At 37.7% G+C, this 21,830-nt stretch overlaps 2 protein-coding genes across 25 annotated transcripts in view; one reads left to right on the top strand and one right to left on the bottom strand.

The window, feature by feature from the left end:
- Window positions 1-11,563, bottom strand: part of NBEA (neurobeachin) — a 607,387-nt gene extending 595,824 nt beyond the window's left edge. For all 8 annotated transcript variants that reach the window (XM_055089393.1, XM_055089395.1, XM_055089397.1 and 5 more), the window contains exon 1: window positions 11,209-11,563. In XM_055089393.1, the coding sequence (XP_054945368.1) occupies window positions 11,209-11,499 (291 nt within the window). In that variant the 5' untranslated portion in view covers window positions 11,500-11,563. The remainder of the gene's footprint in view (window positions 1-11,208) is intronic.
- A 17-nt stretch (window positions 11,564-11,580) lies between these two features.
- LOC114487463 (uncharacterized) overlaps window positions 11,581-21,830 on the top strand; it is a 512,374-nt gene continuing 502,124 nt past the window's right edge. For 15 of the 17 annotated variants that reach the window (XR_003682566.2, XR_008618993.1, XR_003682565.2 and 12 more), the window contains exons 1-2: window positions 11,712-12,165; window positions 12,344-12,410. Coding sequence is in view for 2 of the 17 variants with exons in the window: in XM_028497452.2 (XP_028353253.1) it covers window positions 11,843-12,165; window positions 12,344-12,410 (390 nt within the window). In the remaining 15 variants the exon portion in view is untranslated. Of the gene's footprint in view, window positions 12,166-12,343; window positions 12,411-21,830 lie in introns of all 17 variants that reach the window. The other 2 variants (XM_028497452.2, XM_028497450.2) reach the window with 1 other exon arrangement.

Here is a 21,830-nt window from a genome sequence, read left to right as displayed (position 1 = left end):
CCAGAATAGCCTGGGAAGACAAGATTTGTACCTAAGCCAAAAGTGACAAAAACAAGCAAACTATATAAAATGTGAAAAAAAAAAAAAATCCTCATTCAAAACAAGTTCACTAAGCAGCACAAAATTCTAGATTCTATGTAAAGTACTCATGATACCAAGGTGAATAAGACAACATTCTGATCTCAAGGGATTCAGAGTCTCTAGGGTAGTCTGACAAGTAAACAAATAATTAAAATAGGACAGGCAATCTGAACTATGCTAAATCTGAACTATGTACAAAGTGTTATGGGAGAGCACAGAATGGGAGGAAGAGCTTTTGGGGGAGATCAGAGAAGGCATCACTTAAGTGGGGGACAACAGCTGATTCTTGAAACATGGAGTTCTTTAGACAAAAAAAGGAAGACATGATGACTTGAAAAATGCAATGATTATTCAGCAAGTAACAGTCTAGACAGCATAATAAAAGAAAATTCTTCCACTGATGACTCATATCTCATAAGCTTTAAAAATAATTTAAATACTTAATTTAGGGGCTTCCCTGGTGGCACAGTGGTTGAGAATCTGCCTGCTAATGCAGGGGACACGGGTTTGAGCCCTGGTCTGGGAAGATCCCACATGCCACGGAGCAACTAGGCCCGTGAGCCACAACTACTGAGCCTGCGTGTCTGGAGCCTGTGCTTCGCAACAAGAGAGGCCGCGATAGTGAGAGGCCCGCGCACCGCGATGAAGAGTGGCCCACGCTTGCCACAACTAGAGAAAGCCCTTGCACAGAAACGAAGACCCAACACAGCAAAAAAATAAATTAATTAATTAATAAACTCCTACCCCCAACATCTTCTTAAAAAAAAAAAAACTTAATTTAAATTCGAGGACTTTTAAAGGGTAATCAAGTTATAGAAAATAAATACAAATCAAGTACAATAATTTTATGACATTTTATAATAAAATATTGCTGATATAATTAGAGCTGAAAATACTTCTCTTCTTTTAAAATACCAGACTCAGTTTAACCTAGAAAGACAATGACTATTTTTATTTCATTGAAGATTTTATATTGCAGGTCAAGATGATAAAATAAGGTAATGCATATTGTATGCTTAACATAGTGCTTGGCATGTAAAGATTAAAGAGCAACAAACCTAGGAACGGAACATCTAGCTTTGAGTCTAATTTCTGCTTTGCAACCTTGGACAAGCCCCTTAATTTCAGCTGTAGTTTACTTATTATATTAAAGTAGACCCACATTTATTTCAAAGGGGTTGGTAGAGGATTTTAAAAACATAAGGTATGTTATCAACCCCAATTCTATAAATATCAATTCCTTCCCCACACGTGAAAAGTTTTAAAAAAACATTGGAAATACTCATATACCATCTTTAAATCAGCTGCAAGTTATTTCTTTCAGAAAATGGAAGTAGTTGCTAAAGAGAAATATATCTAGACATTTAACACTTCCATAAAATTTTCTATTAATCAATGTTTGCTCTACTTCAGTGGACTGAAAGGAGAATCACAATTATTGGAAATTATATCACCTAGACTCTAGTTAACTCATTTGTTTTATCCAAGCAAACATGGTATATGTGGTGGTGCATCTGATTAACACTAAACATAACAAATCTACTTTTTCTATATAAAATAAATATATCAATGCATACTATTTTTTTCTTGTTCAGAGTAATATCTAAAATAGCCACACTTTGCCTAGTGAAAAGGTATACAAATGAAAGCTAGTTACCATTTATAATACTGTATAGCCATTCCCCAAAACTCAAAAATTAATACTTCACAATATAGGCCGTTAGATCATTTTGTGTACAAATCCATCAAACTGACCTGCATTCATTTTTATTTCCTGTGATCAGCAAGTCCTGAGTCCTCTATGGGCAGCATTCTCTACCACAGAATCAGCTCACTGATGCTGGCTGGACCCTCCCTTTCCAGCATCATCTCTTCATATAATGCAAGCCTTTGGGATAATTTCTAAGCAGCTACATTTTGTTCAGTAATGGAGAAGGTTATAGCCTTAGAATCTGAAGGCCTGAGTCCTAGCTCTGGTACTTAATACCTGGATAACCTTGTCTAATACTTCACATTTTCTGCAGTCTTAGTTTCCACATCTGTAGAGAAGGAATGGCATCTGAAAAGGGAGTTATTCTGAGGATTAGTTAACACAGCACAATTTTGCAAGTACACTGGAAACAGTTAAGAGCTATTAAAAAATACACTAATACAATTTTCTAAAACAACTGATCACAAAATAGTTTTCAGTCCCCTAACTTGCCTCTTACGTTTGTAACTCAAGTAGTTTTCTAAACATTTAAGCTAATACTCCAAGAGGGAGGTATTATTTACCCAGGATCACCCTTCATGTCCTAGTATACATCCACATGTGAAATTCAACCATGTCAAGGAAGGAAGAGATAGAAGGAATTCTAGGCAAAGGAAGCTGTGTCACCTCACACCTATTCGTTCCCCAATTTCCCATTAGGAAAAACTACCCCAGACACTGTTTAAGACTATGCAGGATTCAGAACAGACCCCCTTTGTTTCATTGGAAGGTGGACCCCTGAGATTCCTTCTCTGACAGGTTTACCAGCTCAGGTAATCCAAATTAAAACAGAACTCAGTTTTAGTTAGATCATTATTTTCTTTCTATGATCATATGGTCATCAGGCTCAAGATATGAATAAAAATAACAATAGTAAATACTATACAAAGTTATACATATATTAATTCATTTAATCTGTACAACCTTATGAGGTAACTCCTTTACACATAAGGAAACTGAGGCACATAAAGTGTGAATGGCTGTATATTTCATAACACAGATATAAAATTACATAACCTTTTCCTAATGTAAACATATAGGTTACTGCTAATTTTTTATATCATTAAACTACATTTAACCTTCATACTTGTCCACAGGTAATTTTTCCTTAGCCTAAAGAACTAAGGATTAATGACAAGAACCTCTTTAAACTTCTTGACACATATTGGGAAAATGTCATTCAGAACAGCTGTTACCATTTTACATGCCCAACAACGTCATTTAAGATTATTTTAGCATGCTGATAAAACACTGGTAATTTTCCTTTTAATCATTTCTTTTTCAGGGTATCTCACTATTACCTTATGTTCTTATTTAGTGAAGATGAACTTTCGTAATAATTAGCAATGTCTCTTTCTTCTTTCTTGAAATGCATCAAGTCCTTTGCCAAATTATGTTTCTTATGATTTGTCCTATGATACTTAATACCTTAAGTTTTTTTTATAATTTTAATTCTAAATATTAGTTAGGAATCACTGGAGTGCAACGAATAGAAACCTGATTCAAACTAGCTTAAGCAAAACAAGAAATGTATTAGCTTAATGCACTGAAAAGCCTGGCAGTATAAGTGACTTGAAAGGCTCCAAAGATGTCATCGGTAATCTCTTGGTTCTTGGTGCCTCTGTGATAGCTCTATCCTCAAGCATACTCTGCCTTCATAGTAGCAGAGTGACAGTCAAATCTAGACTTACATTCTAACATCTTAGCAACTCCAGTGATGAGTATCTTTCTTTCTCCAGCAGAATGAAAGGAGTTATCAAGCTTTCACAGATGTACAGGTAGATATTTAACCAATATCTGTTACTGATGGGCCAAGTACAGTTTCTGTTCCTGGTCCAGGAAAGCAGAAAGGAGTCCAGGGAAACCCCAAACCATATAAACCAAGAATCAAGACGAGATGACTCCTCAATCAAAAAATTCAGAACTGTTAACAACAGAAGGAATGGATGCTATGCAGCCAAAACCAAAAGAAATCTACAACATTCTAGCCCTTGGCTACCCAGCCACCTTATATATTCACTTCTTTCCATATATATAACTTCTTAAATATCCATGTTTAACAATGTTACTATCTTAACCACAACAGAAAATGCACTCATCACTTCACCATGGGTCTGGGAGGCAGGGAGGAGAACAAAGACAATGCCAAGTTACTGGATCCAGCTACAAGTCTGAAATCTTTGTGCTATTAGTATTATTCTTGGTCAGTTCCAAACATGCATTTTTTCATGGTACCTCATAATCTGACAATACATATCTATGTAATAAATTTAACTATCCCCCGTTAATCAATATACAATGGCAAAAGAAAAAATAAATAATAATAATGCCCACTTAGAAGAGTGGAGAAGATAAATATGTAGGAAATAATCAAGAGAACATGACTGTCAGCTGACCCATGAGCTGGATCTGGGCAATCAGAGACTCCTCACCCCCTCCCCTGTCCTTAGAATATATACTCTGCCTACTGTTCCCACAGTAGGAACACTTCCAAGGAAACAGCCTTGAGAGCAAGGTGTTGTTGAAACTATCTGGATGGTATATGTGACTGAACTCAGTTAAGGCCTCTGTAGTTTAACTTTTAAGATTCTGGCAGGCAGGTGTAGAGACCACTCATCTTGCAGCTGCCCAAGACAAGCCTCATAAGCTCCCCTGCTTAATAAACCTGCCAGCTACCAATCTGGAGTGGTCTGCCTCTTGTCTTCAGTCTCTCCTTGCCCTCTGTGCATGGGGACCAGTTTGCAAATCAGCAGTAAACAAACCATGGTCACTAATTCAAACCACAGTCCATATACTACTGGTCAGAGTAGCAAGAATTGCCTGTTACGGGAATGGAGTCTCTTGGTCAACCAATCTGGATGCACTTATTACCACTATCTCAGAAGACCTCACTTGTCCATTATCCTCTATGGCCTCAGATTTTCCTTCTAGCAGCTGTACTGCTTTAGCAACCCACTTCCTCTTACTGAAGCTTAGAACTCCCTTAGAAGTAAAAAGAACACAGGTCTTTGTTTACCAGGCTTGAGGTTGCCCTGGAAATAGTTTCCCTAAAAGCTCAGTAAGCTTTTGGTCAATTTATTTCAGTCAACTGGTTGAATTAGTAACCAAAGCCAGAGATCTTGTCAAGATACCAACCTACCTTTTAAATTTCATAATCTACCTTTTAAATTTCATAGCAATATTCAGTCTCATAGCAACAGGCCTTCACATTACTCATCCCTTAAAACCCTCTGCTTAATGATTTCCCTTGAAGCAATGTGAAATAATAAGCTGGATGAAGAGGCACAGCTATTCTATCACTTGTTCCCTGGTTGCATCCTCTTTTAAACCTCTTTAGTAACTGGATCGTTATTTTGGTCAGGAGGTTGGGAGTATAATGCATGAGGTGCTTGAGAGAAGCTTGTAAAACAGAACTTTACCTGGCTTTAAACTCCTGTCTTTCCTTTTACCAATTTTAGCATGGGATTAAAAAAAAAAAAAAAATTGGGCTTTCCAACCCTCAAGGTTCTTGATTTTCTGATTCTCTTGTATGGTAGCTACAGGCAGAAAAGGCCTCTCTTACTTGGAAGGACAATATTTTCTCCCCTCTGTGCTCTCAAGCATTCCAGCTTGGACCAAAGCAAACTCCTTTCTTATAAGGTAAGAAGTGGACAACACATTTGAGGATCCCTAAAGTTCCAGCTTTAGTAGCTCCATGGGCAAAGACAACCCAGGTGACAATCGACACAGCTGTTCCATAATTCCTTTTAAGGAACTGCTAGGGGAAAGCAGTCCTCACTGCCTTGCACTCCATTTCAACATTCAAGGTCTGTTCCTACAATACCCCACTTCCAGTTACTAATGTCTACGCTAGTAAGAATTCCTTCTATTTACAAGTGACAAAAATCCAATTTAAACTGACTTAAAGCTCATAACAATAATAAACTCTGAAAGAGAGAATTTAATGGTTAGAAGATAATCACCGCAGACACAGAGAACTCCAAGTGCTCAAGCAGAATCAAGAATATATTTATCTCTCTTGGTTTCACACTTGGTCAAAATCTAATACAGGTACCTACAGCTATAGGATGAGTCTGCCAGTTCAACATCCCCAACAGGAAGAGTTCCCAAGTCCTGTGACTCACCCTGTGGCTCCCCTCAGGTCAAATGCTCATCCCTGAACCAATCATGGTGATTCTGGACATGTCTGGGTTATACACCAGCCCACCTGAACGCACCTGAACCAGCTGAACTAAGAATGGAGGATGAGTGGTTCATTAAAGAAAAACTGAGGTACTATTACCAAAAAGGGGAAATGTATGCAAGACAGACAGAAACAAGAAATGCCCACTCTTCCTAGTAACATGACAAAGGGCTACAATTTTTTTTTAATTTCTATTCAATGCCATATATATTATTCTTTGTTTAAAATAACGTGATCTTAGTTACAGGTATATATACTCGACATACATATATTGAAAAATAATTACCAGATTCTTATTCCAAGATGTCAGTTCAAAACAATATTTACATATACAGTAATGCCTACATAGAGAACATCATACATATTCAACAAATATTTCTAATTATAAGAATAGGCAATACATTAATTTTACATGAGTCTAATTTATTTCAAGATCTTGGGTCTGGACCCTACTGTTGAACAGAATTTCAGAAACTTGTCCTCTACTGCCTAATAATGGTGTCCTGCATACTCAAAATGCACTTAACTTATCCAAGAGCCAGAAATACAAAAAATAAATATACATAATATAGGCTTTTGCTCTCACAGAGTTCACAGCATAGGAGTAGAAACATGTATAAATAACTAAATACTATACACAACACTAGAGAATGATAGGTATATCTTTGTATAAGGAGATATGCTGACATTGCACAAAATATCAGAAGTACAGGCAATAAATAAAAAATCTATGAAACTAACTGATGCAAAATAATATTAAATAGTCAAAAATGTGGATGATTGAATTGTATAATACTGCTACATCGGTGATCCAAAATGGGAGCTGATTTTGCTGGAACCAATGAATTTCTTGACACTGTGCTTGAAAAATGTATAGCAAAAGATGAGGGAACCTTGAGATACATTTAATTAACCATATAGTATTTGCCAAAAACTGACTAGCAATATAAAAAATACTTATTTAAAATTAATATAACTTGATCACAGACTCGTTATAGAATATATGCTGCTTAATGTCATTATATGACTAAATTAATACTTTTGAGGAAAACCTCAGAACTCCTTAAGATATTGAAACTTCCAATATTTACATATGCACTCAGTTTAATTTTCAATACCTGATAACAAGAATAAAATATAATTAAAATTAATAAGAAAAGACTTACATGTCAACCTAAATTAAAATCTAGGAAATTCTCTTTTAATATAAATAAATATGGTTTTATTAATATTAAAGACTTAATATTAAGGACTTCATGATTCAAAAATGCAACCACATATTTTTAGAGTAAATTTAGTTCAGAAACACATCTTTTGTTTGTGAAATTTAAAATATCTTGAAAATATAATTTTAAAGATATTTATATCAAGCTGCAAATGAAAAAAACTCTAAGGAAGAAAAGTTACTGTCACATTCAAGTACAGAAGAATAACTTTCAAATTTCCTTTGAACAATAATACCATGATCCATATGTCAAGAGAAGAGAGGCACTTAGCCCACAAAGTCCCCTCAAAGTATCTTGTTATGCTTTTAATACAATATACAGTATGCCACTTAGAATGTAAAAAAATAAAATTATCAGAGGAAATATTTTCTACAGCTAAAGGTACACTAATATATTGCACAATTTGTGAAAAAATAACTACCAATTAAATGCTATAGATTTATACTACCTAAGAGAGCTACTCAAAAAAGTCCTACTGTCAGTTCTTTAAGTAAATATTAATCCTTTATCTTTTCTAAAAATAAGTTTATATTAAAATCTGTGATAAGAAGACACGTTCATGTTATAAACAAAGAACACATTATGTATACATAGAATTTACTTCAAGGAAGGAAAAACTTTATATAAACATATGTTAAGTGTGTTTACAAAGGAAGCAATGGATTAAGTAGTATGCCTGTTTTATAATTGAAACAACCAACTAAGTTCCTTTTCTACAGTTAAATGCTCTTATCCTGCCACATTAAATAATACCTCCCAAAGCCAAAATTTGTTGATGATCATTTTCATCGGTAAAGCTACAATGCAAAATCCTTGACAATACACTCTCACTGTAACCTATTTACAAACTAACTTACTCATCTTCCTGATCCTGTCCACCTTGTATTTGAATGTTTCAAGCCAACTATAATATCATTGTACAAATACGTTCATCGACAATGGAAATTACTCATTTTATTTCTCATTCCATGGTGATTCTTCAACAAACTCCCACAATCCACCTAACAGTGGAAATGGACCTCTACCTTTGGCAAAAGAAAAAAGCCCCAAAATTACAACCATGGCTGTGTTAAAGGAGTCCTATATTTTAATGCATACTTCAACTTTACTCTGCAAAACTTTTAATTCTTTGGGCAAGGCATGTGAGAAACCTAACAACCAAGTATCAGTATTCTCATCATATAAAGAAAAATAACATACAAAAAAAAAAGGAAAAAAAATATTCTGACAACGGTGACTGAGACAGGGTTTTGTTTAAGGTAGAAACCGTTTTGTTTTGAAGTTTCATTAGCTCTCCTTCCTTTCTTTTCTGTCATAGAAATCACTGTGATAAATATTTCACTATTCCACTTACTTTTTAATTTAATGTTTTAAATTAAGACTGAAAACTGAAAAAACTCATTTTAGAGATTAATATTAGAGGCTTCCAACCTTTAGCAAGTCACTGAGTGCCCTAAATAGATTTTACTGATTTACTCATTAAATAAATAGAATTAAGTTTTGATAATTATTTTTTAAATGCCTATGATCTCCAAATATTTTCTCAATCAACTTAAATTTTCACATGACATTTTCATCATGAGTATATTGGAAAGATAAAGCACTAAACCTACCATTCAAGAAATACTACACTGCAAATGACTAATGTGTATTCCACAATCAATACAATTAACAACTTAATAGTAAATAGCTCCTTTTGTCATTCTTTTCCCCAAAAGTTTCCATTTAAAGATCAATTGTACTCTTTAAATATGTACAAAGAAATTTTAAACCTAACTTTCTTTATGCCAAAAATAAAAATGTCTTTGTAACGCAGTTACAATGTCTTAAATGGATTTGGGGATATACCATGTCAGTATTACCTTATTTCTGATTACTCTAATTAAGCTTAACAATAAAGTTAATCTTTAAAATAATGTTTGCATATCGAGACTTCAGGCCAGATTTTCACTGCACTGAAGAGAATTAAATTTCTTTTTTACCTCAAAAGGAATATTTCACTTCCTTTCTTAACCTACTGTGTATCTATAGAACCCCATCTGTTAAGAACTGATCCAGCATATATTGCTACTGCTGCAAAGTCCAAACTGGTTACACATTCAAATCAGTTTCCAGCTTGTGAGAGCCTCTATTGCCTCTTACCACGTTAAAATGTATTAAGTAAGCATACAAATACTTATTAAAAATAACCTAATATCAAACCATCTAAGGTAAAAATGGTATTGGAAATCTGGAAAACTGTAAAAAAAAAAAAAAAAAAAACTTTAAATGTTTCCTTTTAAAATTTACATAAATACAGTACCTGATAACCTACTAACATATTTTGAGATTTCATCTCGTTAAAAAAAAAAAAAAAAGGCAAGTACTGACCTCCTATTTGCAGCTGGTTATAATTAAAACACCCAAGAAAACAATATTTCTATTAGTGTCTCGAAAAGAATTTGGTCATACCAACGCAGTGACAGTCCCCCAAACTTACACTGACTTTTTGTGATTTGTTTGATAGGTACACAGAAGTACAAAGAGGTGCTTGGTATTTAAACAGGAATAAATATAACAAAGAAAAGTCAAATATTCTCTTATCTTTGATGTGACACCCCAGCAAAACAAACAAAGAAACAAACAAAACCAGCTTTAACTCTTCTGTGAATTTAAGAGGTACATAAACCAAAGACATTATCTAATCCCTGTCCCTGCCTCAGGGCACCACTGCTGTAGCTGCAGCTTTCTTTCAGTTTTCCAATATATCAAATAGAAATAATTGCTTAGCTGAAAATTCTGACTGCATGCGTGTGATAAAATCTCCTTGCAAGCAAATTTTTATATTCCTGTGACTCCACACCAAATACAATAGTCAACTGATTGCTCCTGATTTAAGCTTGCCTCCCAAAACCCAACCTTACAGTTTGTCAAAGACTAGGTATTGCAGAGGAAACTGTTTTAAAAGCTTTGCTGCAGCAAAAACTGCACTTACAAGGCATTAAAACATGAATTAATCTTAAATGAACTAGTCTTATTATCCGAAATCTATAATTCTCCTCTCTTTATTTCTTCCCCATGTCTTCCCCTGACATCTTGAACGTTTCTTAGCCTCTCCGTAGATAGATATCACAAAACATTAAGTCATACACAGTTCTGCAGTAACTCTTTCTTATCTCGAAGGAAACCAAAACCTAGGGTTGAATTTAACACCTTTCCTCTAATCTTTATCCAAATGCCATGCTCTCTGAAGGCAACCATAGAAATCAACCTGTATGATTTGGTGTCCTCACATTTTAACATCTCATGTGCACAAAAAATGACTTAAGAGGTCAGCATATTCGGGGCAATATTACAAAGAAAGGAAGGCTACCTAAAAAGAGGTTGGGGTGGGGGGGGTGGGGGGTGGGGAGATACAGCCACAACACTCTCCAACATAGCCTCGTAATATATTTAAAGGCAGATGCAAAACTACATCATTTTTCCTCCTCAATGGAAAACATCACCTCCCAGCTGCTCAAGTTGGACTTAATGCGCTTCTAGCATTTCAGCAGCACCGGGGAATTTAGGCTCCAGGGGCAAGGCTTCCATCCTCAGAGAGCCACACCACAGACAATTAAGAGTGTCGGAGAAAGAACCCCAGAGAAAAGGAGGCCTTCCGCTCCCCCTAACTAAACTCTCAAGTCAACCCAAAACCTGCACGGCAAGGAACAACTGACGACTCATAGTCATGAAAAGTGATAATAAGCGGTGTTAAGTTGGGCACTGCGCTCAGGTGGCAGGAGAGGACCGGAGGAGAGCAGGGAGGTGGCGTGGCTTGGGCAGCGCGCAGGCAGGTCACCCGCTAAGCAATACCCGCCGGACGATCTGGGCTCGCAGGGACGCGCTGCGTGTGTGACCAGGGGGGTGGTGCAGGGGTGGGAGCCAGCGTCTGGGGAGGGAGGCCATGGGGGCTGGGAGGCAGATGGCGAGCACGCCTTTTCCCTTACCAGGTTGAGCACCGTCTCCACGATGTCCCTGTTGCTGACCTCTCCGACCTGTATGAGTCCAATCAACACTGCGAATTTCATCCGGATGTTGCGGATCGGCACCGAAGGGTTAATCATCCCCGCGGGCAGCACCACCGAGCCGGAGCCGGACGCCCCTCTCAGCTCCCCCATCCCGCTGCCGCCACCACCGCTGCCCCCGCCGCTGCCGCCTCCGCCTCCGGCCCCGACGGCGATGAGCCCCACGGGCTGAGGCTCGAGCCCCGGGCCCTGGCCCGGCTTCTCGCTCGCCATTTGCCCCCCTCCTGAGGAGATGGAAAGAGCCGCGGCGCTGCCTCCGCCGGTACCGTTATACCTGCCTCGGCCCCCGCCCCCCGGCCGTCGCCTCGGAGCCCCAGCATCCACCAGCGCCGCGGCGCCGGGCCCGCTCCCCGCGTGCGCCTCAGCCCGGCCCTTTCCGGCGCCCTCCCCGGCGGAGGCGGAGGGTTATTCTCAGGCTTATTCCCGGCGGTGGCGGCGCCGCTAACCGCTGCCCGGCGAACGGCAGTGCCCGCCCAGCAGCTGTGCCGCTGGGGCCGCCGCTGCCTCCTCTCGCTCGCCCTCCCGGTCCCTCCGGCCCGGCCCGCCCCCCGCGGAGATGCTGCCGCCGCTCCGAAAAGCCCTGAGGCGCGAGCAGCTGGCCGCGGCGCTGGCCGGTGCTGAAGCTCAGGCTGTGGCCGATGCTCCTAACGCCGCTGCCGCCACCGCTACGGGCGCCACTGTTGTTGTGAAGCCCCGACGCCGCCGCTCACTCCGCCATGTTGCCGCCCCCTGCCTGCGGTACCGGCCACTGCGCCTGCGCAGAGCCTCCGGGGGCGGAACCCTCGTGCACCCCCTCTTTTGCCCTGCCCTCCTTCTCCTTCCACCCACCCAGCCCGACACCCCTCGTCCCTCCCCCAACCACCCTGAACGGATAGACAGGTGAGCAGGTGCATGGGGACCGCTGCCAGACACTGGGGCGAGCTGGCAGAGGCGGGGCGGGTGGTGGCTTCCTCACAGTTTTTCCCTGGAGGGTGGATTCTCCCTGCGGGGAAGGACACAGAGTGTGTGTCTCGCCTTCGCTGCCACCTCCTTAATTCCCTCAATATCCTCTTGCTAGGAGGAGGTTCATCATCTTCGTCGTCGCATCCAGCAGCTGCTACTGCCAGTGCCAGGTGCCTTGTAAGGTAGGGGAGTGGCATACGGCCTCTTTCTGCCCCTCTTCGCCCTTCCCTCACTCCAGCCCGCCGGGCCCTCCTGGAATTTCCCAGTGAAAAAGTGGCTGGCAAAGCAGAAGCAAACGCACTGTGCGGAATGATCCTGCCTTGTCGGGGGAAGGATACAGATGGAGTATAAGGGCTCTTTTTCTGCAGCCGTGAAAGAGGCTGACACCTGCACACACAGGCACGACTTAAAATAGAACTTGTCAAACAGTGATCCACTCTGGATGGAGCTCTGAACAACAAACAGTTCTCGAACTCACCTCCCAGACTAAAAAGGCTGCATTGTGTGACACTGTGGGGTAGTAGGTTGGTGGGATACACAAATGCCACATTTTAAAAATCAGTAACCATCCTCAGGTATGATGGCAGTTAATGATGCCTCCCTTTTTCTTAGGCATGTACAGTTCAGAGGATTTGGGAATTATCTTAAAATATGGGTAATTCTCTGCCAGCCTAGATCTGTGGTAAAAGTAGATTTCTGTGTCTTAACATATATAGAATGAAAAAATTACTTTTAGTTTAAAAAATTAAAATGTATACAGCAGTCTTTGCTTCTCGTGTTGAATTAAAACTATATAGGCAAATATACAAATCTGTCATAATCTGGTTTGTTATTACTCATATTTAATTGGATTGGCTAGTCAACTCCCAGGATACTGGAACACATTAAAATTCTAAAGTACCACAGGTCATGTATAACAAAATTCCTCAAGACCAGTGCTTAGGATTAGTTCCTGGTTGTGTGTGTTTGTTTAAACTTGTGCTGAAGTAATAGAATTATTAAAATAGTTAAGCAAAAATTTCTGAAAGGGGTGGTGATTGGTGTGTCCATTTAAATTAAATAGCAAGTTAATTATAAAATGTTAGATTAAAAGTGTATGGGAAATTTACGACACCTCTAAGCCTTAATAGTGTGACTTAGATATGCTGTCACTGAAAAATCCTGTGACATATATCCACCTATAGCATTTTATATGTCCCAAGTGAATAGCATCTACTTTTGCGAGCACTATTTTCATTTGCAAGTTTAAAATGATACATCTGTCTTACATGTGTAAATCCAGGTTGAAAGGTCATCACGCTACCTTCTTTTCACCCCACTGTTCATATGTATGGCAGCAGGTTCTACCTTTTGCTACTGTTAGACTTTAAAAAGTGTTCTCCAGTTCCCTGTCACCTCCTCGAAGTCGCTGGTACTGTGCAAAGTACACAGTCTTTTGAATCACACTCACAGCTTACTACCTGTGCAATCTCCTCAAGTTATTGAACTCAGTCTTCTGATTCACTAACAGGGATGAGAATATCTATCCCATAAGGAAGTGAGAATTCAATGAAATAATTTCAACCCAGCAGCAAGCATGTAGTAGATATGTCCTTGTACCCTTAGGATACAGGAACAGTCTGTGTTGAATGACCTGTAAACACATGTAGGAACAATTATAACCACCTACAAGACTTTATAATTGCACAGTTACATGTTTTCAATACTGCCCCCCCAAAGCATAAACTTTTAAAAATTCAAGCAGGTCTGTTTCATTTTAGTCTACAAACCTTCTTTTCTTATAAATGTACCAGTAACTTAGCATTTGTATTAACAATATTTTGAAATGAAAGATAGCTATATAATGAGAGCCTACCTATAATGTTCATTTTTAAATCTCCAGATTAAAAAATATATCTTATGTGGTGAATGTCAGTTTTGTATAGATTCTTGCTTTAATAGATGCATACCCATACAAAGATAAGAAGCCCGTGAATCTGAGTTTCAAGAGGCAACATTGTGTAATGATTGAGAACACAGGCTCCAGACTCAGTGGAAGCTGGGTTTGGATTCCAGTTCCACCACCCACTTATCTATGTTATCTGGGGCAAATGAGTTCTCTTCAAAGCCTTATTTTAGCCATCCCAAAGTAGAGATTCATAGGATTAAAGGATGAAGGGACCTAATACATTTAAGGTACTTAACATAGTAGCAAGTGTCGATAATTAATGTTTCCCTTCATTGGCTGTGGGAAAAGACAAAGCTGTAATTATTTTTGTGTTTTCAGCACCTAACATGTCTGGCTTATAACTTACATTTAATAAAGGTGTTTTAAAAATGAATGAATGAATGGGAATTCCCTGGCTGCCCAGTGGTTAGGACTCGGTGCATTCACTGCCGTGGGCCCGAGTTCAATCCCTGGTCAGGGAACTAAGCCTGCAAGCCCTGTGACCAAAAAAAAAAAAAAAAAAAAAAAAAAAAAGAATGAAAACAGCAGCTGTCTAGGCTAAATGTTCCCATTCCCTTCACCTGTCCTTTAAAGAGCAAGTTTCTTGCTTTCCTCTAACCTTTATCTGAGCAGGGTACTCCAAATCCTAGGTAGGTTTAGACAATATAAAATAGAGGGAAACTCTTACCTGAACCTCCATCTTTAGAAATAGATTTCCTGTTAATGTATCCCCAAGTCAAATTAGTTTCCTCTGGTTTGGTTCTGGGTTTTCCAGCAACATGACACCAGTGATTCATGTTTTCGCATGCAGTAGGTTCTCAAACAATTTTGGTTCCATTCCCCTGTCATCTTAAAATTATTGTGAACTGAAACACCAAGGTTCTGTTTTCTTATTGTTTTGTTTTGTTTCTAGACATGCTGCTCCTAGGCAGCAGCACATATCCAATCTGTAGCTTTACAAGTAGATTTGGAGATATAAAGTGCAGAATTGTACATATCGTAGATTTAATTTAATTTTTATTTTATTTAAATTTTCTATTTAATTTTCTATTTAAATTTAATCTGCTAGGAGTGTCTTAATCCTGATTATATCATGCAAAAACTTTGTCTTCTTATTATTACCTTATTATCTGCAAATTTGAGAACAATCCTTCTATATCTTCATCCAAATATTTTACTGAATAGGATAAAAACAGCTCTGTAGTTCCTAGAAACATTCTGATTGAAATCAATTCACATTTTTCAGACTGTGGGTCCCAACCCATTAGTTAGTCATGAAATAGATTTAGTAGGTTACAACCAGCAGGTTTTTTTTAATGAAATATAATAGAAAAATATAGAATGGAAAACATCACAGCACATCCATTATTTTAGTTATGTGCACACACATGCGCATACACAGACACACATACATGTGTACGTGTATGCTTACCAGATAATATGAAAAATCTATTTCTCACTGCAAGTCATTGTCCAAAAGTTTGAAAACCACTGATTTAAGCACCTGTTTGGTATAATTTGTCCCAAAGGATATCATAAGGGACATTGACAACTGGCTAGTTGAAGTCTGGATACACTCTGTCTCTGTATCTGAGCAAAATTAAAGTAAAAATACATAGATGTGAATTGTTATCAATTTTTCTGACAACTATTTCACAAATAAGAAAATGTGTTTGATTTGATAACAGGGCTTACTGCTCCCTTTCTAATGAATGAGCCATTCTATAATCTCACCTGGAGGTAGTATTAAGCTACTTGCTGTGGGTTTTCAAGAATTTATCTCCTCTTTCTCCCTTTGGCACTTTAATCCTCTGGCACATCTACTTCTCTATGAGTTCTCAAAGACCATTGAGAGTTGCTCAGTGATCTAGTTTTCAGATTCTTTCAGGATCAATGGATATAATTTGTCCTGCCTCGGGGACTTGAAACCATTTAGACTAGCTAAGTGCCTATTTACAATTTCTTCACCAAACTTAAACTTCAGTTTCTTCCAAGTACTATTAGTACTACCTTTTCACTCCACTACTTTTTCTCCTAAACAGGAAACACAGACACACAATAGAAATTAAATATTTGTTAACAAATTTGGTTGATGCTTACCAACCAACAAATATCTAAGTGCCTACCGTGTGCAAAAAAGTAAACTAGTTGAAATGTATGTTTTCAAATTTTCCGTTTAGAGAAATATTGTGTTTACACATGCAAAGTTAATCAGCAAGTCAACACATTAAAAATATCAAATGAATGGTACAGAAATAATAAGTACTCTTGAATTTCAAAAGAACGAGACATCATACAAACATCCCAATGTACACATATACCCTCAAACATCCACATAAATCTACATACAAATGCACCACGCACATGCATACTCACCATCAGATTAGCCATACCTCTGTCCATTCTTCCTTGGCAATTTGTCTAGCAGGTATTTCATCCTTCATTCAGGTGAGAGTCTGTTCACTTCATACCTGGTCTCCTTGTCTCCACTCTCACTCTTCTTTAGTCCATCATATACACAAGTAATTTTCCTAAAGTTCCACCTTGATGGACAGATTGATGTGGTTCAGAATTTTTAATTTATTTATCACATTAGCTTCTACATGCATACATGCCACCCACTCAGAAGATCACTAGTAATTCTCTTTGCCTAACAAATTAAACCCAGAGTCCTTATCTTGGTACCAGAGGCCCTTCATACTTTACTTTACCTTGCTTTCTTGTTTTACCTCATTCTGTTCCTGAGAGGAACCCTGTAACAGTGGTTTGCAACTTCTTTGTGTGTGTACAGCTCTTTTCATTATTAAAAATTTGCAGACTCCTAGACTCTTACCTGAGAGATTTATTCTTTTAATATTCATTGATTGAGAAAAGTACAGTAATGAAAAAGTATTAACAATTTAATAATGCATTTAGAATATTTTTACCTTTTTAAAACCACAACATCTACATGTATTTGAAACACACACACACACACACACACACACACACAGTTGTGGGTTGAATTGTGTCCCCCCAAAAGATGTGTTCCAGTCCTACCCCCAGTACCTTGGAATGTGACATTGTTTGGAAATAAGGCCATTAAATGTATTCAAGTTCAGATGCGGTTATACTGGAATTATAACCTCATTATGAGAAGGAATGATTCATCCTTAAAGCATTCAGAAAAAGCATGGCTCTTCTGAAAAAGCATGGCTCTTCTGATACCTCCATACTTCTAAACACCGGAACTGTGAGGGAATAAATTTCTGTTTTTTTAAGCCACTTAGTTTATGATACTTTGTCACAGCAACCCTAGGAAACTAACATACATGCATGCAACATAAATGTGTTTGATATTTATTCTGTCCACAAACAATTCCTAGTATATAAGTATTCATGGATCACTTTCAATAATTCTGAGGTCCCCAGGTTGGGAAACAATGCTTTACCAACCCGAATTACTTTGTCCCCGGTTAATACATTGTGCTTTTATACTTCGTTGGCTTACTCATGTTTTTCCTTCTATCCATAGCACTGTCCTCCTCATCTCCCCTACTGAAATTCCTACCAGCTGAAATGCCACCTTCATGAATAAATTCATGATACCACCTAGAGAAAGGTGATCTGAAACTTTCTACCCATTTCCAGCATTAAAAAAAAATGATTCTGTTTTTTTTTTCTCCCAGGTAGCCTATAAGTTGGCATAATTTCACTTAAATAAATTAATAGTTTCTATCCTCTTTGCCTCATTTGCCAAGAGTAAGAAATTCACATGACAATATATGTAGTCACCTAAACCCCCTTCAATGAAAAATTTTTAAATGTACAGGTATAATTATTTTCATACTAACAAACAATGACCGGTAAATTTCTCTTTCTTTTACACAATGACAGCCAATACACTGTCGTTGTTGTTGTGTTTGGTATACATGTGTTAGAGAAAGACAAGTATGTTAAAGAATGAGGTTTACAGTTGATTATTTTTAACCATTAAAGCTGTCATAGCCTGTTCATCTCCTATCTGCCATGCATTTTTACATGTATTATTTCTAACCCCGACTTCAGTTCTTGAAGTAAGATATTATTGTCCCCATTTTTCAAATGAGGAAACTAGTATGAAGAGAGGTTGTCAGTTGTGCAACTCATATTTTAGGAAGTGACAAAATTAGGATTTGATCCTGGTTATGGCTGGTCAAGTCCTCAGGTTTATTCACTATCCTACATGGCCACATTGGGACCTAGACTAAGGCCATTATTTTATTTTTACCAAATTTGCCAGATGAGAGATAATGAGACTGGGCAAGTTCATGGAAAAAAGAACAAAGTCATCATGTTTTTGCATGTTTTGGTGAAAGCCCACCAAGAGATGATCTCTATAGTCAACCTGGTTTTATATCTCTGTGCCTATAAAGCTTCAAAAAACTCTATTAGCCTTTTTGTTTCCTGGGAATCATTTTAATTCTAGACAAAAATTACTTGGAATAAATAAATTGTTTTAAATTATGTTCATTAAGATTAACCAAAATTTAATCGCATAGTCCCATTAATATATCACTCCTTATTATGCTTTTCTGGCAAAGATTTCGTTATGTGTCTAATTAACCATTAATCTCCTAGTCCCTGTTGAAAGTATCGTCATTGTATGTCTATATAGTTATAATAAAAAAGCACATACTCCAAGTAGAAGGAGGAAAAGAATGCTATGAGGCAGTGTCCAAGAGTTCTTTAGAATAGTTATCTCTTTAACAGAATCTCTGCAAAGAAACAAAGTATCTTACCAACTTTAGCCCAACTAAGAAGCAGTGCATAGATTCAGTCTGAGCATAGTCCTGGTGCACAAAGCTTTGGATTAGAGCCTTTCTCTAACAGTGCCAGCAGCCACAGCCCATAGATTAACCAGTGGAGGAATGTCTTGATTTATTTATTTATATACATGGAACCACCTCATTGCTCAGTTAACAGGTAGTACATGGAGGCCATCTGAGGTTTATGTTTTGGTTTTCTGTGGCTATAGTATATCTGTCTTCACTTATACACAAGAGTCAGGATCAGAAAAGAAAAGGAAAGGAAAAGTGGAACAGACTACCTGGACTGTAGCTTCTGAGAGTTTAATCTTATACATTTTGTGAAACTCGTTATATACAGCCTCTTTGTTGTTAATGTGAAAACGAATCTTAAATAGCACAGATAATCATAAGGTTAAAGGATATCTTAAAGGTCAAGATACTTCATCACATTCAGTGTGTTTGGGTATCTGTTAAATAGACATGAATGTGTATATAAAACTTTATTTCTGTTTGGCTAATATAAGTTTGTGAGAAGTAGATGGAATGACCTATGTGGGCTACAGCTTTATCACTGGTTTCTTTGTTTCTGTTAAAACAAGCTCAACCTGATTTCTTTTGCAGTGGCAAGAAGACGTAACAGAGCATGTTTCAGGGCTGTTTGCATTCAGTGAAGCATAGAAAGATGATGGCCACATGATTTGCCCTCATAATTCATACCACGGTGTTTTCCTTAGTACACACAACAGAAAGCTCACATGGTTACATTATAAAATAAGACATTTCTACCAAAAATAAGACATTTCTACCAAACATTTCATTGTTTTTTTCTCTTAACATTCCCATCCTAATCCCAAATAATCCTTTGAAGTAGGGTATAGTGGCTAAAAGAAGGGTTTTGAAATCATATGGATTGGGTTCAAATGTGGACAAACAGACCTTGAACCTCATTCTATACCTGTAAAATATAGCTACCTCACATGTATTACCTGGAGTATTTAATGAGATTAAACACATAAAGCATTTAGAACAATGCCTGTAATAGGTACTCAATAGATGGTAGAAACTGTGACTGTACATTAACACAAAAAGACAGTAGAATTTTGTGAGTTTTAAATTATATAATGGAGTACAATAATATCTGCTTATTTTATCTTCGTACCATTGACCTGACTGTCCCTTCTTCAGAGAGCAAATAGAACAGTACTTTCTTCTTTAGTTTTGTTAAATAGCTACACATATTCTGTATTTACAAGAGTTTTTTTTTTTTTTTGGTGGTACGCGGGCCTCTCACTGCTGTGGCCTCTCCCGTTGCGGAGCACAGGCTCCGGACGCGCAGGCTCAGCGGCCACGGCTCACGGGCCCAGCCGCTCCGCGGCATGTGGGATCTTCCCGCACCGGGGCACGAACCCGCGTTCCCTGCATCGGCAGGCGGACTCTCAACCACTGCGCCACCAGGGAATCCCCTACAAGAGTTTTAACAATTTCCCTTTCTATCTCAAACTTAAATGTTTTATCTCTGTTAAGTACATAAAACCTAATTATCAATATATCTTTTCTTTGTTCTTCACTAGCCATAGGGAGAGAAGGCATATTATGAACTAGGAATTTTTCTCTGAGACTTTATAAAGATAAAAAAGCCAAAAGAATAAGCAAATAATAATAAGAAGATAATCCTTTATAATTTACTAACCCACACAAGCAAATAGTCTACCAAAATGTATCTGAGGGTTTAAACCCAAATTTTGTCCTGTTGTTTCAATATCTGTTTCCCTACTTTTCATTTTCACTAAACTTTTTGTTATTGCTTTCTTTGTAAATAAAGTTTAGTATTTTAAGTTGATACCAAGACAGAGAATTTTTTCCCTGATTTTCTTTTTTGAAGAGACAGTGGGACTTCATGTGATTAACTTTTTCAAATTAGTTATTAGTTATGTGTGTTTAATTTTGACATTGACTGGCAGTAACCCACAACACTAATGGCATCATTCATATGCCATGAACTTCTTAGCAATTGCTAAGGTTACCCGCATAGCTTCCAGTTATTAACATGTGAGTTGACAACTAATATTTTTGTATCTCTACTTTCTTTTCTCATCTACTAGTTATTTGGAATTGTCCTATCCTGGAATATTTATAGAATTCATAATGTCTTTCATTGTCTCAATACCTCTACTAATGCCTGTACTGAAAATGTCTTATATTGAATCACTGTAAAACATATATTAACTTTTCACATGTAAACAATACTGTTAATTGTTTTGAAAGTGAACTAGAGAGACATGGTCTCAGCACTCTAGAACTGTAAAATGTAATCTATTTGATGTTTAAATAAGGAAAATTCCAAAGGAAATATAATCATATATAACACAGATTAGAGTGAGAGAAGCGATGCAGTCGAACTTAGAACGTAGGAACTATAAACATGAAATAGTCAATATAGTTGAAGCATCAATCCTTTAAGCTTTATGATCATCTACTATTCAATAAGCATTAACCACAAGTGAAATTTCATACAGACTAATAAATTAATGAGCTTATTCCTCCAAAATTATTATATAAACAAGTAGCAACTCTGTAATATTCATTAGAGATTTATCAGAAAGCATACTAAAGAGTCTCAAATAATGAAACTATGAAACAGGACAACTTTAAAGAGACATTATTTCTAACAGTGCATATTTGTTATTAAATAAATGAAAGGAATTCTATATTTAATAGATGGTATGTCTGTTGAATAATATAACACAGATGTCCTATTAGACACAGATGTCCCATTTGATAAGGGTAGAAAACTTTTTTAAAAAGTTCAACTTAGGGCTTCCCTGGTGGCGCAGTGGTTGAGAGTCCGCCTGCCGATGCAGGGGACACGGGTTCGTGCCCCGGTCTGGGAAGAACCCACATGCCGT

This window comes from Physeter macrocephalus, chromosome 13 (assembly GCF_002837175.3).
Source record: "Physeter macrocephalus isolate SW-GA chromosome 13, ASM283717v5, whole genome shotgun sequence".
In the NCBI taxonomy this organism is placed as follows: Eukaryota; Metazoa; Chordata; class Mammalia; order Artiodactyla; family Physeteridae; genus Physeter; species Physeter macrocephalus.
This window is presented reverse-complemented; position numbering and strand designations above follow the sequence as displayed.